General features: G+C 40.3%; 1 protein-coding gene across 1 annotated transcript in view; it reads left to right on the forward strand.

Moving 5' to 3' along the window:
- The first annotated feature begins 246 nt into the window (after nucleotides 1–246).
- tesk1b (testis associated actin remodelling kinase 1b) overlaps nucleotides 247–16,169 on the forward strand; it is a 39,105-nt gene continuing 23,182 nt past the window's right edge. Inside the window, exons 1-2 of the mRNA XM_047385955.1 lie at nucleotides 247–533; nucleotides 1,061–1,672. Coding sequence (XP_047241911.1) covers nucleotides 1,484–1,672 — 189 coding nt within the window. The 5' untranslated portion in view covers nucleotides 247–533; nucleotides 1,061–1,483. The remainder of the gene's footprint in view (nucleotides 534–1,060; nucleotides 1,673–16,169) is intronic.

Consider the following 16,169-nt stretch of genomic DNA (forward strand, 5'->3'; position numbering starts at 1 on the left):
TGTGCACGCCACTGTCCCAAACCCATATCCAATGAAAACCGCAATAAGTTTCAGAGGAAGAGACACAGCGGTTTACAACTACGGACATTATTCAACTTCTCCTGTGATCTAGGTGCTCTCTGGGCTTGGGAAACATATTCCTAGTACAAATTAGTAAAAAGAAAGTATTTTCTGAAAGTTTATTTGAGAAAGCCCTGTAGCAGATGCAGTATTAACTACTTCAGTCTGCACCACAGGTGCATTTTTGTAAATTGTCACGTGTGGACACGCCCCGCCCCGCCGCCTCCATTAAAGCGCAGCAAAGGTCGTCGCTCTGCTTCCACCGAGCAGTCAAATCCACATCGAGGCCGAAGCAGACAGAGAGCGGGGCGGCGGCTCAGACGTAAAACGAAACCAGCGGACCCTGCGTGTATGCAGGCGGCGCTCCGACACGATAAATTAGTAATACAAAGCTCCTGGAGACCGGACTCCGCAGCCGATCTGGGACTCCACGGACGGACGCAGAGGGTATGTTCCCAGAGAAGGCCAGCCAGGTAAGTCGGATCTTCCTCTGTGGGCAGCTACGCGTGTCTCCGCTCCGTGTCTGTGCTTCGTGCGTCAGCGTGTTTTTCTGCTCAGTTTACAGCCTCTGAATGGCGTGCGTGACAGAGTCCTCGAAGTCCGCTGAGTCTGCCATCCATAATTTACAAGATGCAGTCATGCTTAGGGGAGATCAGTTTTTGTTTGGAGGGGGTCCGGTGCAGACACGTAGAAATCCCCACGCAAAGTGATCGAGTTTTAAAACCATTTGTCAAATTGAGTGGAACAAGTTAAAGTACGAGCAATGATAAGTAGAAGCGATTGGTGCTCTATACGCCTGTTTTTCTTTAATTTTTTCAGTTGCGCATCTTGGCATGCAAACATTTTATTCTGTAATGATTTTTAGGCTCAGCCGTCATTAAGATGTATATCATCACCCTGCAGGGATCAGTAGGAGTTTTAGTGACAGCCTTCTCGCATCACTACATGATTTAGTGAATTAACGCCTCTTGTGTATGTGTGTATCCGCCCCCCTCTTCAGCTCGAATAGGCTGCAGCGCCAGCGAGGCGGCTCGGTGCACGCTGGAAATTCAATTGGTGGAACCAGGGAGGGTGCCCCGGACTTTTCCACTGCAGGAAACCGACAGAGCAGCAGCAGTATCTGCAGCAGCGGAGGGCTTGCCCTGCTGCACGGCATGAGGAACTGACTCTGCAGGATGCACCGCTGCAGCTGTGTCGCTCGCTGAAGGCGGACAGACTCCAGCTTGTCCCGGAACTGTGCAGGAATTCGATCCAACTGGTCGCTGACCACATCGGCAAACGTTTCCACGGCTTATTCCTCCTCCGGGGAGCCCCACGGTGGCCCTCGGCAGGCTTGCTGTGGAAATGTAAACACAGGTCGGGCTGGATTTTAAACTACGCACACGTCCCACCTCCTCCTCCTCCTTCTCCTTCTCCGTCCGAGATGGAGACAGAGAGGGTCGACTCGAAGCAGGAGGGAGAGGCAGAGCCGCCCCTGCACAGCATCCACGGAACCAACCGGATCCGACCGTCCTCCTACCGGGCCTTGCGCAGCGCCGTTTCCACCTTGGCTCGCCTGGACGACTTCAGCTGCGAGAAGATCGGGGCGGGCTTTTTCTCCGAGGTGTTCAAGGTGAGTGAGAGCACACCTTATCTGAGAATCTGGAAGGTTTTACCTCAGATTCTCATTAAATTAGACTTTCTAGACCAAGATGCTTCCGCTCAAAGAGTTTTTTTTTGCGTGTTGGTTAAATTTCTGGAGGAGCACTCAGAGGAAACCTTTCGAATGCTATTAACGTTATTTATGTTTGTTACAAATCTTTGACAGCATTTTAAAAGAAATTTTGGTTGTAATTTATGTCCCTCAATTTATATTTAAACCTATAATTTGTGACCCAAAATTCCCACAAAAATACAGTGCTGCGCACTGCTGCACAGCTGGCCGAAAATAGGTTACTACAGTTTTTCTGGTTTGAAAGAAAGAAAAAAAGCATTTGTATTTTTCTAAACTGTAATATAGTATTATTTCTCATGGGTATTGTTCTACATCCATAAGTTGGCCAGATTTTTAAAACTGAGCAATGGAAAGTCTCAGAACACAGACATAGTGCAGTACCTACACTGTACTGAGTTTGCGGCCCAGATAAAGTTCCCTGTTAATGTCAGCTGTAGGCAGTGGCAGTTTTACATATGGGCAACATGGGCAGGTGCCCAGGAAACCAATAGAAGGGGCATTAGCACCAGATTTAACAAAACACTTTTTATTGCTTATTGTGTGGGTGAAATGGTTTGGGGGTTCAGCAGGAGGTGCCTGCCTATGGAAGCATTTGTGCAAGATAAACGATTTCCCTGTGCTACCTCTTAAAAAAAAAAAAAACATCTAATTTCTCCTGGTCCTATGGCCAATCATTGAACAGCAGACTGTTCACGTCACATGTAGTCCCTACTGGTCATATCTGCTCAGGAGCAGGGAAGAATAACCTGAGTACCGGTACGGGAAAAATCTGTAATGGAGTAGGACTGGTCCAAATCGAGGCAGTGGAAAAGCGTTATTAGAGAGCATATATAGGTCAACTGAAGCCAACTGATTTTGTCATGTAGATTATTACTGTATCTTCAGGTCAATTTACTCCCAGGTGGCTCAACTTACCCCAGCTAAGGGGTAAGTCTGGGGTAAAGACCACTTTTCTTTTAAGAAGTCGTGTTTTTTTTCCCCCCTTATGTCATGGATGCATTCTTAGCATTTCCACAGATGGAAAACATCTTGAAATAATTGTAGACATTTTTGTTTTACGTGTGGATCAGTTTACCTTGCCTAGAGGACAGCATAAGTCAAAAATGGGTCAACTTACCCCACTCTCCCCTAAAGTTGAGCTGAACAGATACTAATGGAAAAGAGCCGAGAGAGTGCATACATTTCTATCCTGAGACTGTTTGTACAGTACAGACCAAAAGTTTGGACACACCTTCTCATTCAAAGAGTTTTCTTTATTTTCATGACTATGAATATTGTAGCTTCACACTGAAGGCATCAAAACTATGAGTTAACACATGTGGAATTATATACTGAACAAAAAAGTGTGAAACAACTGAAAATATTTCTTATATTCTAGGTTCTTCAAAGTAGCCAACTTTTGCTTTGATTACTGCTCCACACACTCTTGGCATTCTGTTGATGAGCTTCAAGAGGTAGTCACCTGAAATGGTTTTCACTTTACAGGTGTGCCCTGTCAGGTTTAATAAGTTGGATTTCAAGCCTTATAAATGGGGTTGGGACCATCAGTTGTGTTGTGCAGGAGGTGGATACAGTACACAGCTGATAGTCCTACTGAATAGACTGTTAGAATTTGTATTATGGCAAGAAAAAAGCAGCTAAGTAAAGAATAACGAGTGGCCATCACTACTTTAAGAAATGAAGGTCAGTCAGTCCGAACAATTGGGAAAACTTTGAAAGTGTCCCCAAGTGCAGTCGCAAAACAAGCAGAAGAGACTTGTTTGGACTAAAGAACACAAGGAATGGACATTAGACCAGTGGAAATCTGTGCTTTGGTCTGATGAGTCCAAGTTTGAGATCTTTGGTTCCAACCACCGTGTCTTTGTGCGGTGCAAAAGAGGTGAACGGATGGACTCTACATGCCTGGTTCCCACCGTGAAGCATGGAGGAGGAGGTGTGGGGGTGCTTTGCTGGTGACACTGTTGGGGATTTATTCCAAATTGAAGGCATACTGAACCAGCATGGCTACCACAGCATCTTGCAGCGGCATGCTATTCCATCTGGTTTGTGTTTAGTTGGACCATCATTTATTTTTCAACAGGACAATGACCCCAAACACACCTCCAGGCTGTGTAAGGGCTATTTGACCAAGAAGGAGAGTGATGGGGTGCTGCGCCAGATGACCTGGTCTCCACAGTCACCGGACCTGAACCCAATCGAGATGGTTTGGGGTGAGCTGGACCACAGAGTGAAGGCAAAAGGGCCAACAAGTGCTAAGCGTCTCTGGGAACTCCTTCAAGACTGTTGGAAAACCATTTCAGGTGACTACCTCTTGAAGCTCATCAACAGAATGCCAAGAGTGTGTGGAGCAGTAATCAAAGCAAAAGGTGGCTACTTTGAAGAACCTAGAATATAAGACATACTTTCAGTTGTTTCACACTTTTTTGTTCAGTATATAATTCCATATGTGTTAATTCATAGTTTTGATGCCTTCAGTGTGAAGCTACAATATTCATAGTCATGAAAATAAAGAAAACTCTTTGAATGAGAAGGTGTGTCCAAACTTTTGGTCTGTACTGTATGTACAGAACTGGTGGGTATGGACCAGGCATAAGCCCCTAACATGAGCACTGATGTTGCTGCCTATATCTGGCCACATGAATAGTGGTGTAAACGCTAAAAGTCACAAAAATGGTTAGGTGCACAATGGGCTAAAACAGAACGCACCCCCTTCTTGCAGTGTGTGCACATTTGCTTCTGTCATGTAATTCTTCTGGTTAGCTAGGTGAAAGACGGATAATCCAATTATTTGCTCCCTTACAAGAGACACAAATTTGAAAACATTTCTGGTTATGAAAACACACCTGGCAAGCTATGAGCAGCAAAATGCCAAGAACCCAACTGCAAATCGGGTACCCGCCCACCTAATATAAACTTGTTATACTTGCCTCAGTCTATGTAGAATCAAACTACAAAACTGTTATTTTAGCTGCAGAGGGAACAAGCGCTTCATATCTGTCTTTAAATAAAAGCAATTAGTACATTTTAGTTTGAAATATTTGTGTGAATAAAGTTAAAATCACACTATTTTTACCCCAAATTATCATTACCATGAAAACCTCATACAGCCCATTGCCTATTTAAAACCATGCATGTGTTTGACTGTTTGACCAGACTGACTGAGGTATTGGGCTTCTGTCATTTTTATTGACCAATGTGAGGTTTCACACTGTGTGAAACAAGTGTTATCTAACAACCGTGGCATACAATACCAAAGATGCGTAACAGGGAGAGTTCAGGTGGTTGATAATCGTGGTTTTTGTGTTTTCCACAGTGTTTTTTTTTTGTTTTTTTTGGGTGTGCAAGGTGATACAGTCAGGACAGGTATATCAGGTGCATGTGTCTGTAACCCTATGCTTCTCTTTCTGTGTGGGCAAGGAGCCACCTTCCTCCATTTGACATGCTTCTGCTCACTTGCATAGAGACTAATTGCAGGGAATGTGTCGTTAATAATGGCTTTAGAGATGGCGCGTTACAAAGAGCGGCTGACCGAGGAGCAAAGTAGGTCACCTGAGAAGCAATTAAGAAAATAAAGCCTTTTGAAATGTCTCCAAGTTTCTAATTCCTCTAATGTCTACATGGCTGGAAGGGGTAGAAAATGACCTTTCTGACAATGCCCGTCGCATTGAGAGAGTGCAATAAGTCAATAAGAAAGTCAAAGCATTTGATGTGAGCATGTCTGACTCATTGTTTTCCCCGTTGACTCAATGTAAAACATTTTACTTACCTAAATTTGGAGTCTTTTATGATTCATAACTTTGTGTTTTGCCTTGTTTTAAACAGAAAATTGGCAGAAATTATATACAATAAATAAATCTCATGTTTTAATAAGAGCTGCACAATACATCTAATCCCAATCATCACTGCAATAGAAGCATATCATAATCGACTGCTTGGAGCAATGCATTAATGCTCTATATGCTAATAAAATATTTGAACAGTTGGATGGGCTCCCACTGCCATTGATGGCCATAGTTGATATACATTTTAGTTTCTCAAATGCAAAAGCTTTTTAAAAAAATGGTGGGTGTTTGGATGGGCGCCGGGGGTTAAGCGTGCGACCCAAGAGGCCTTAGTCCTCGTTGTGGACTGTTGCGGAATCAAATCCTGGCCCATTGATGCTTTCTGCAATCCCTTACCCAGCTCTTTCCACACCATTTCCTGTCTGATTACTGGTCAAAATACTTTGACAAATAAAAAAAGGCCACTAGAGCCTAAAAATAATAAGGAAAAAATGGTGAGTTCAACTTAATGGGAATAGAATAGTGAGAAATATGTAGATGAACAGATTTCATCGCAATGTTAAAGAATATACTTTTATTGTGATTTTTCTAATATTGGGAAACCCTAAATGCAGTCATTCTGTAGTTTGTAAATGAATTGATTTTTTTCAATAGGTTCCTATAATTTAGGTCTGGGTGATTATGGAAAAAAATCCTCTCACGATAATATTTTTCACATCAGTCGATATTGATATATATCACAATATAAAACAAATCACTATTTTTGTCAATCCTTATTGTACCCTGGTACAGTTGTTGGACCACTTGTTTGCTGAGTATTGGATTATCTGCACGTTGTTGGACGTCACTGTGCCCCTCCAATGGCATCGGCCATTTTGTACCCAGGACAGCCTGCTCCTACATATCCCATCGAGCATTGCGACTGATATGACTGGGCGTCCCAAGTCTGACGTCACAGGGTGCTATATAGGAGGCGCTCATGTTTGAAAACTCGCCTTCTGCTAGAAAACCGGTCTAGTCACTGAAGCGCGTCACTTTAAGAGAAGAACTCTGTGAAGAGTTCATTCATTCTCTCTCGTTGGACAACGAACCATTCATAACTGAAGTTTTTGGACTAAGAAGGCCAGAGATTTCACTTTGCCGATCGAAGACGTGAGTTAACACGTAACCGAAGACACGGAGTTTCGGAGAGATGAATCGCTACCGTGTTTCATTTTCAAGTCAACTTTGATGGTCAGATCATATTTTTCCTTTTTGTCAAGAAGACCAAAGGACAAAGACTGACCGTTCCCCTGAAGTTAATTGTGGACGCACAATTAACTCAACCCCACGTTTCCTCGCTCGAATTCCCTCACTTGGAAGAAGACGACACCAAGTAAAACCAACCTTTTTATTTTATCTTTTATTTCTTTATTAGAAGGCCTGGGCAGGGTCAGAGGTTGTAGAAGCGATCAGAATCGCTGGTTAGGATCTCATGTGTTCTGAATAATATGTGCATGTAACCTTGCTTGTTGAAACTTGGATGTGTTATGTAATATCGGGATCCGCCGTGTTCCCAGAGCTGTTTGTGTTTACTATCTGAACGCGGGTGCGTTGCAAGACTGGACTGTTAAAACGACCTCATGGTAAAATTCTCCATTTTACCTTTGTCTTCAATCTCACTGTGCTAGCTTGCCGCCAAAAGTTATCAATCCTTTGTGCTCAGGAGTTAGGGGGAGGTTTTATGATCAGAAGATCATAAAGGACAATCGAAGCTGCGCTCCAACCCCCCACCAGTCGCCACCACACCCCCCTTTCATATCCTCATTGTCCTTCGTCTGTAGTGCCATAAACTGCTGGTTGACTCAATACATACCCACTACCGTTTGTTGATTTTTCTTATTTAGATGTGTTACCCCTGTGTTTGTAGAATTTTGCATGTTGAGTAGGTGAAAATTAATAAATATTCACATAGATAAAGAGAGAGCGTTTGGTGTTTCATTGTGTGCAAAAAGTGATGTGTCAGTCAAAATAAGGTTCAAGTTCCACACGTTTCGGCAGAAACGGTCGATTAAACAGTGACATCTCCGGCAATAGTAATTAATTATTACGGAGTATTTAACGGTTGTAATTGTCAGAGGCGTTGAGCCACAATTACAACACCAGAAACCTCTCTGGTCTCGATTCGTAAATGAGGATTTATGGTTAAGAAATTGATTTTGTCAGATTATGATTTGTAATTATAATTATTGATCAAGATTATTCAATCAATAATCATAATCCCAACACAGTGAAGTGAGATTTAAAGATATCAGAAGGTTAATTTGATTTAAAAATTTATTTTCAAAAGTTAAACATGTCATTGAACATTATGCAACTGTTTGGGATAAATAAAATCAGAATCGGCTTTATGCGCACAAATAAGGAATTTGACTGCAGTACACTTTGCTCTCAGTGAAGATTTTTTTTTTGTCAATATTAATAGAAATAAAAATATATATTTTAGATATGGATATGTACACAAGTAGATTTTCAAGAGAAGATAATGTGAAATCAGCCCAGGTATACATTGTGCTATCTGGAACTGCTAAGTGTTCATCAGAGAAACAGCCTGGGGGAAGAAACTGTCTCTGTGGCGGCTGGTTTTAGCAAACAGCGCTCTGTAGCACCGACCTGAAGGCAAAAACCTAAACAGTTTAAAAGAGGTATATTTTAAACTATAACCTTCTTTTGCAATACAATAAATCACCGAATTTGTGATTTCTCTGTGTCTTAGATTTTTTCATCATAAGGCATGAGAACGCCGACTCTATGATTGGTTGTTGCCGCTGTACAGGCATTGTTTTTGAGAGGTGGCGGGGGGTTAACACCCGCTCTCATCTGGGATTGTAAAGTTTTACATTCTGCGTGCTCCAGTGTGTGGCACTGGTTAAGGTGGTAAAACAGATTGTTGGTATTCCCCGACTTTGTCGAAACATGCACTGATGTAATTTGCAGTGCACGCTACTTTTTCTTGTCCAACTTTAAATAGCCAAAATACCTCCACACAACTAAACTCCAATTAGTCAATGATCTCGTTTGCTTGGTTTTAAGACTTTTTTTTCTTCGGGGAACTAATTTTTCCTCTATTTTCCAGTGATGTCCTACCTGTTACTTGAAGTAAGAGGCCACAGCTGCATAAATATTAGCTGTTAGCTCTGCCTGCTACTGTGCTGTCTGCCTCAATGTAACTTTGCATGGCTCTATTCCAGCCACATGATTGGTCCAGCGTGGAGCAACTGTGACAATCATTGGCTGTTCATCTTATCTGTATATTGAAGGTCTATCGACCCTTTCTCATATGTCTTATCTAGAAAAAATTATATCGCAATATATATTACTATTGTTTTATCGCCCAGCTCTACTATAATGCATTCAAACTATTAGTAATAAAATGACTTCAGTTCAAGTCATCAGAATACAATGAAGCTTTGCTCATTTTAAGGTGAGAGAAAATTCTTTTTTTAACTTTTTAATGTAAATAATGTTTATTGTTATAAACACATTTTGAAAGGCAAAGCTAAGTCAGATCTTCTGTACGATGTGACTAATTGGGGTGTATTAGTTTTTATTGCTACATATATTCAAACTGAACCAAATAGAACCATCTGATTTCAGATTTTCTTTTTGAGGGTGTCTGTAGAGAAGTTGTGAGCAGTAAATATTTTACCTGTATTTTACTTTTTCTTTGCGTATTCGCTTTGATGAATACGCAAAGCGAATACGCAATTAGCTGTCTTCAAGCTAATTGCAAATCAAACCAGGGCAGAAATTATGTTGGGGTTCCAGGAAAAGCCCTTTCTGAACCTTCAAACCAGTTATATTTGCATAAATCTGAGTGTTTATATTGAAGTCTGTCATTATTTACACTAAAGACTTGTCTGAGTAATTATCTGATAATTGGCTCTGTGTAAAAAAAAAAATAAATGAATAATAATAGTAAATTTTAAAAAAATCTACAAATTAGTGTTCGCGAACAACGCTTATTTTATAAAATTATTTTCACATCTGAAAGTTCTAGTTATTGGATGAGATTGAAATTGTTTTTAACATGGCAGAAATCCACTTTTGCATTGACCTCACTCTCTCCTTACCAAACGTTAAGGCTTCTAGTGCAGGTAAGGTATTGATTGCACATAACCTCTTAACAGAATGCAAAATCTTGCTATCGTTTTTCAGAATATCATTGGGTTTACTTAGGCTCAAACAAAGCTATTTTTTTCTAAAAATCAAACGACTGACTGATTTTTATTCAAATTGTTAATGAGATGCAGTGTCTTGGGAAAGTATTGGTACCTTAATTTTTCCACATTTTGGCACATTAAAATCACAAGCTTTAATAATTATTTTTTCAGATTCAGATTGTGAAATGGAAGTAAAATGATAGTTTTCAAAATATTTTACAAGTACAAATCTGAAAAGTGTGGCATGCGTTTGTATTCGCAGCCTTTTGATTTGATTCCCTAAAATAAAATCCAGTCTGTAATTGCCCTAAGATGTCACCTAATTAGTAAATCGTTTACTAGTGCTGCTGGATGGAAGAGGAAGATCTTTTCAGACTGTCTCATTGATGAATTTAAAATGTAGCTACGTTACGTTTCTCTTTATTTGCAGGTGTTTTTATTGCACAATGTGTTTGCTCATTGATTTACTGTTTGTCAGTGACTCATGGTTTTACTGCACGTGGATCATTGCATACATCTCCCTGTGTTTAAAGGTCAATAATATGTGGAGATTGACACTAACAACTTGGACTATGGAGCTAAAGTTGGCAAATTTTCAGATTTTGCTGCCTGCTTTTGTAAAAAAGCTTTATTTAGCATTAGCCTAGTTTATAATGTTACACTGAAAATTTTGAGTAGTTTAATATTTTTAATCTTGATGGTAAATTTGTCATCCCTCAAGCACAGATACCAGTGCCTTGCTGGTTAGTGTTTTCTTGTGTCAAATTGGTAGAAAAGGGTCAGTATATCTATAGTTAACAAATACTTTCATTAGAAACATACAATCTAGTTTAAAGTCTGTTAAAGTGTTTTTCAGTCTGATTTGCTTGTTTTTGTAAATATTATGTAGTAGATGCATAGTGAATAGATGCATTGTTCTTGGAGTCTGTGGAGGAAAATGGTAAATCTATCCATTACATTTTGGGATATTTGTTTTTTCTAAAGTTAATGCTAAAGCTGTTCCTGTAACATTTTCATATCTGTTACTGTATGAGTTCTGCAGATGTTCTTGTCAGATGGGACTGTCTTGTGAAACCTTGTTTCACACTGAAGTGGTTACTGAAGGGAGGGAAAATTTTTTATCTTCCATTTAAAACAGACTTTTTGGTTTCTTCTTTCTGTTCTCCTTTCCCTCCTCCATCTGTGGCTGCTCCCTCCTCTCTGCCCTTTGAACAGCTAATGAACATGCAAATGCCACCATGTTTACAGCTGGCTTGTGAAGTTGGCACTTAGCTGTGGATAAACCCTCCATTTGAAAGTGCAATATAAATGCAAAATTGTTACTGCACCTATCAGTTAATTTAAAAGTTTGCCGACACCCATGACTGAATAGTTGCTGCTGTATCCTGGATGAGTTTGGAGAAAATTTGCCTGACCGCTGTGCAGAATAAACTATCTCAGATGGGTTTTGTTTTAATGAATTTAGAGTCTGCTTAATGTGCAGAGGGCTGTGCTTGCATTAGAGCTTTGAAATGGATGCTCTACACTTGGATACTGAGAGCCTGGCTTCCCACCTTGTGCGAGTGTGTGTTGCTGTTGAGCTTCAGTCCTCAGTGCAAATCAATGGAGGATCACTGCAGGCAGACAGGCAGGTATTCACCTCATTTGAGTGCAATTGTGCAATCTGAAGGGGGAGGCATAAAAAGTGGAGTAAAAGGGGAACTCATGGGTTGAAACAAAGCCTTCAAGTGTTGTTTTGTTGTTTTTAATATTCTCCAAAGGAAGGTTTAATTTATTATTAGTGCTTTTTCTCCCTTCTGTTTTTCCTTCTGCATCAGCCTCAGAAACCTGACGCTTCAAAAGCGATAAAACCCCATCTATCAGACATAAGTTGCAGCATCGGTCAGCAGTTTCAGATAACTCACAGGACATGATTACATGTTCACCGTTTTACAGGCCTGCAAGGTTCAGAACAAACAACTTGGATCTATTTCTAATTGGATGACAGTGTTATGGCGTCATGTTTCAGCTGTTTCTCCTGATAATCAATGGCATGTTTGCTAATGCAGATAACACCTCCTCTCGATGAAGATGTTATGCAACAAATCCCCTGACAGATTTAGCTCCACTTTGCCTTGCGTGCAGAATTTACAAGACCTCCATAAATCACACAATTTAAATTTTTTTATTTTACTTTCCCCGTAGGTTAAAGACTTTAAAATTTTACCGCTGGGCTTTCACCTGCATGTCTTGTCTCTCTAGTCATATTTACTAATAAAGAAAAATGCTGCGTTTGGGTCTGCGCTAGCTCTGCAGTAGTATTTAGCAGCCTGAACCAAAAGTCACTGATTGCAGCTAAAGCTATTGAATACGTTGGATGCCATTTGGTTAATTTGTCAGATAAAGGTGTAAAATTTTATGTTTATACATGAAACCGATTCAAGCAGAGCCTGAATTTCTGATTTAAGGAGTTAAAGCTAAAGTTGCTCATAGCTAATGTAAAAACAGTAACTACAGGTCCTTCTCAAAATATTAGCATATTGTGATAAAGTTCATTATTTTCCATAATGTCATGATGAAAATTTAACATTCATATATTTTAGATTCATTGCACACTAACTGAAATATTTCAGGTCTTTTATTGTCTTAATACGGAAGATTTCATTTTTCAGCACGACCCGGCACCTGCTCACAGTGCCAAAACCACTGGTAAATGGTTTACTGACCATGGTATCACTGTGATCAATTGGCCTGCCAACTCTCCTGACCTGAACCCCATAGAGAATCTGTGGGATATTGTGAAGAGAACGTTGAGAGACTCAAGACCCAACACTCTGGATGAGCTAAAGGCCGCTATCGAAGCATCCTGGGCCTCCATAAGACCTCAGCAGTGCCACAGGCTGATTGTCTCCATGCCATGCCGCATTGAAGCAGTCATTTCCGCCAAAGGATTCCCGACCAAGTATTGAGTGCATAACTGTACATGATTATTTGAAGGTTGACGTTTTTTGTATTAAAAACACTTTTCTTTTATTGGTCGGATGAAATATGCTAATTTTGTGAGATAGGAATTTTGGGTTTTCATGAGCTGTATGCCAAAATCATCCGTATTAAGACAATAAAAGACCTGAAATATTTCAGTTAGTGTGCAATAAATCTAAAATATATGAATGTTAAATTTTCATCATGACATTATGGAAAATAATGAACTTTATCACAATATGCTAATATTTTGAGAAGGACCTGTATGCTCTTTCTTTACTTGGCATTGGCCGGTATGGGATTTTCATGGTATAATTTTAAGCAAAAATACGATGGATTACGAGAATAACAAAAAGACTTCAAAAAAAAATGTAGAGCATTTTTACATGGTCATAAGCTAAATTAAAAATATCCACCAAAGTTTGTATTAGTGTAATCAAACATGCTTATTGCACAAAATATTATGCCTTTTTGCCATTCTGGGTGCTGCTCTATGCTAAACTCCAGTCACTTTGCCCTGCATCTCAATAGAGACTTTTTGTTTTCGTCTTAAACACAGGTGTTCCACAAGGATGTGTTTTATCTCCTCTAATATGTTTTTTGTTAATGCAAATGAGAGCTGTCCCAAAAAATACAGTCCTTTATGTCACAATTTGTCCTTCCATATCAATGAGACTGCGTCCTTATAACAAAAAAAAAAAACAGACGTAATGCTGGTACGTATGTCCTTTCACTTGTTGCGCTCCATGTGAACTGAGTTGTTTTTGTTTTTCTGCTGCTGCAGACATACAACACTTCCTGAGGTTCTCTTTTAAAAAGGGCAGATGTCAATCCAGTGAAAATGTGCCTCTAGTCAACAAGTGGTAGCAGAAGACTAGAAGACGAACATTCCTCATGTGTGACCCTAACCACACAGTTTGGGCAGATACACTTTCAGGCTGTTTTTGAAGTTGATGTCACATTTTACAATATTTTGTCCTTCTGTAAATGTGTTCAGCTGGACATATGTCAGTGGCAATGACTCTGCAGGACTTATAGAGGCTAGCAGAGGAGGCTAGTCCTCAATGCAGCCATCTGACATCATGACACCCCCCCCCTCCCCCTCCCCCCCCCCCCCCCCCCCCCCCCCCAGCTTATTTCTAGCTTTTCTATAATCTAAATGTAAAGGCTGCTACTGCCACAAAATCTTAAATCTAAAATACAGGCTTTCACCCTAAGCTTCTGCCTTATTCAGCCACAAGCTTTTTTTTTCTGCTATTTGCATGTGTTAAAATGCTCATAATTCTCCTTTTTAGTACCTTTTGAACTCTGAAAACAAGTGTTTTTGTGAAATCTGAAAAGCTCTTATGTGATAGCAAGTGTGTGCGAATGTTTGACAGGCTTTATAAAGGCCGATATGTCTGCAAACATGAGGATGTTCTCTTTTTGCCTCCAATGGTAAGAATGTAGCAAATATGTGTTATTCGTCAGCACTTCAAATGAAACTTGGTGCAGCGGATAATTATAGCTGAAAGATCTCAGAGCATTTTGCTGTTTCCCGGATCACATTTTATTAGCCTATTTTACAGCAGCCCAAAAAAGACCTTTTCATTTTAATAGTGTCCAACAGTTTTTATAGAACGTCCTAGCCCTCATAAGTCTTGCCTTCTTCTGAGCCACCCCCCCCGCCCAAGCTTTTACTTTTTCCAAAATTCAATATGTTAGAAAAAGGTTGGCAAGGCTTAGGGTTGGGCCCCCTCTTGTTATCTTTGGAGTCTGCAAAGCACTGAAGACAGCATTATTGTAATGACAGGTTGCAACAGAGCTGGAAAATCAAGCGTATAAATGGCTTGATTCTTCTAAAACATGATCTAGTGATAAGCTGAAGACAAGACAATTTGATAAGTGCAATAGAACACAGTTACCATGATTGAAAACTTAATGACTGCGCGTCAGCTGCTTGTGACTACAACATAATGTGGAGGAAATGGGTTTCCAAACATCTCTCTGGTGGTGTTGCCTCTGTGGGTTTCTGTGTACAGATTGTTTTACATTTCTTTTACATCTATTTTGAGTTTAATTGTTTTTGTTTTTATGAAGATTTGTGACACGAAGACCGGGTGATGACCTTAACTTTCGTTTTAGGGAACTACAATAGTAATAATTTTCTGACAGCTGCCCGAAGCACCAAAATGTGATTTATGTGCAGTTTTTTTTCCTGAAGAAACTAAATCATAAACACAGTGACACTCCCTGAAACGAAAGAGATAATGATTGTTTTAGAAATGAGGGCTGGAAATTACCCAGTGGGACATGTTGAGATGTGACCGGTTCTTTGTGCAAATCCTGTTTTTTGGAAGAATTTCAGCTTTGGAGAGATCCGTCAGCAACAAAGGAGCGAGGAGGAAAAACCGATCCTTTAAAATTGCAGGCACAGAAAACACGATCCATCAGCGACTGTCTCCTGTGCTCTTTTGATCAGCTGTCAGTGATTGGGATTATGCGACTGTGTGTGTGAGCGTTGCTGTGGATGGTGGGGTCGGTATGACCAAGCCAGTGCAGGCTTGAACGTCAGAGCCTTGGTGTAGCACTAGCTCGTCATTATTGCCCTCTTTTTGTTGCTCCGGTTGGAGCCTGCTCTGCTGCCACTTGCTACACAGCCATCAGACTTTGTTTATGTTCTGCACTGCCGCACAAACACGAAAGCCCCAAGAATCCCTAAGCATGTGACGTGCCTGTCTTTACTTGAACCTCTGCTTTATTACTTAAAATATTTCTACTGGACCGGGGATTAAGATGATTATGCAACTATTATCTAACACCCATGTTTTTCTTTCCGTTGGTGTTTTTCTAGATTTATCTCCAGAGATTGTGTATGTGTGTTTACATCGGTTCACAATGAGAGTTTCCTCCCATCCATTTGTTGGCAGTGCTGTAGTCTTTAGCTAAACCTCAAAGAGGACCACTCCCCTGTGAGAAGATAAACAAATGGTCCTGTGTTGGCGTCTGTGTGGAGAAATGCATTTCTGTTGAAGCTGAGCTTGGCTTTTTTCAAACGTCTGTCCCATCAGCGTTAGAGTCTGCTTTACAAAACATCTAAAATAACCCTTAATCTGATCTCGACCAGTGCGAGAACCACACTATAAAGTCAAGTCATAATTCTGGAGCTTGATACCAGATCACCATTAACAAGAACTGGTTCCAAGTTCAGTTAAAACTCTGTTAATTCATCTCCATATTTCACACTTGACCTTTCTCAACATGAACTAATTCATGTTGGGTTTTTTTAAGGTCCTTATCTATAGCGTGTGATACCTTGCAATAATTAGCTGTTAGATCATGTAATTGTGCAGCATTTGCACTTAGGACTGCAGCTACAGTCAGTTCAGTAGTCTTGAAAAATCTTCAAACATTTGTACCCGTTAGCCTTGTAAAATGCTCTGTTAGGAACGTTGTTTCAGATTTTATTCA

Source organism: Girardinichthys multiradiatus, chromosome 14 (genome assembly GCF_021462225.1).
Source record: "Girardinichthys multiradiatus isolate DD_20200921_A chromosome 14, DD_fGirMul_XY1, whole genome shotgun sequence".
Classification (NCBI taxonomy): Eukaryota; Metazoa; Chordata; class Actinopteri; order Cyprinodontiformes; family Goodeidae; genus Girardinichthys; species Girardinichthys multiradiatus.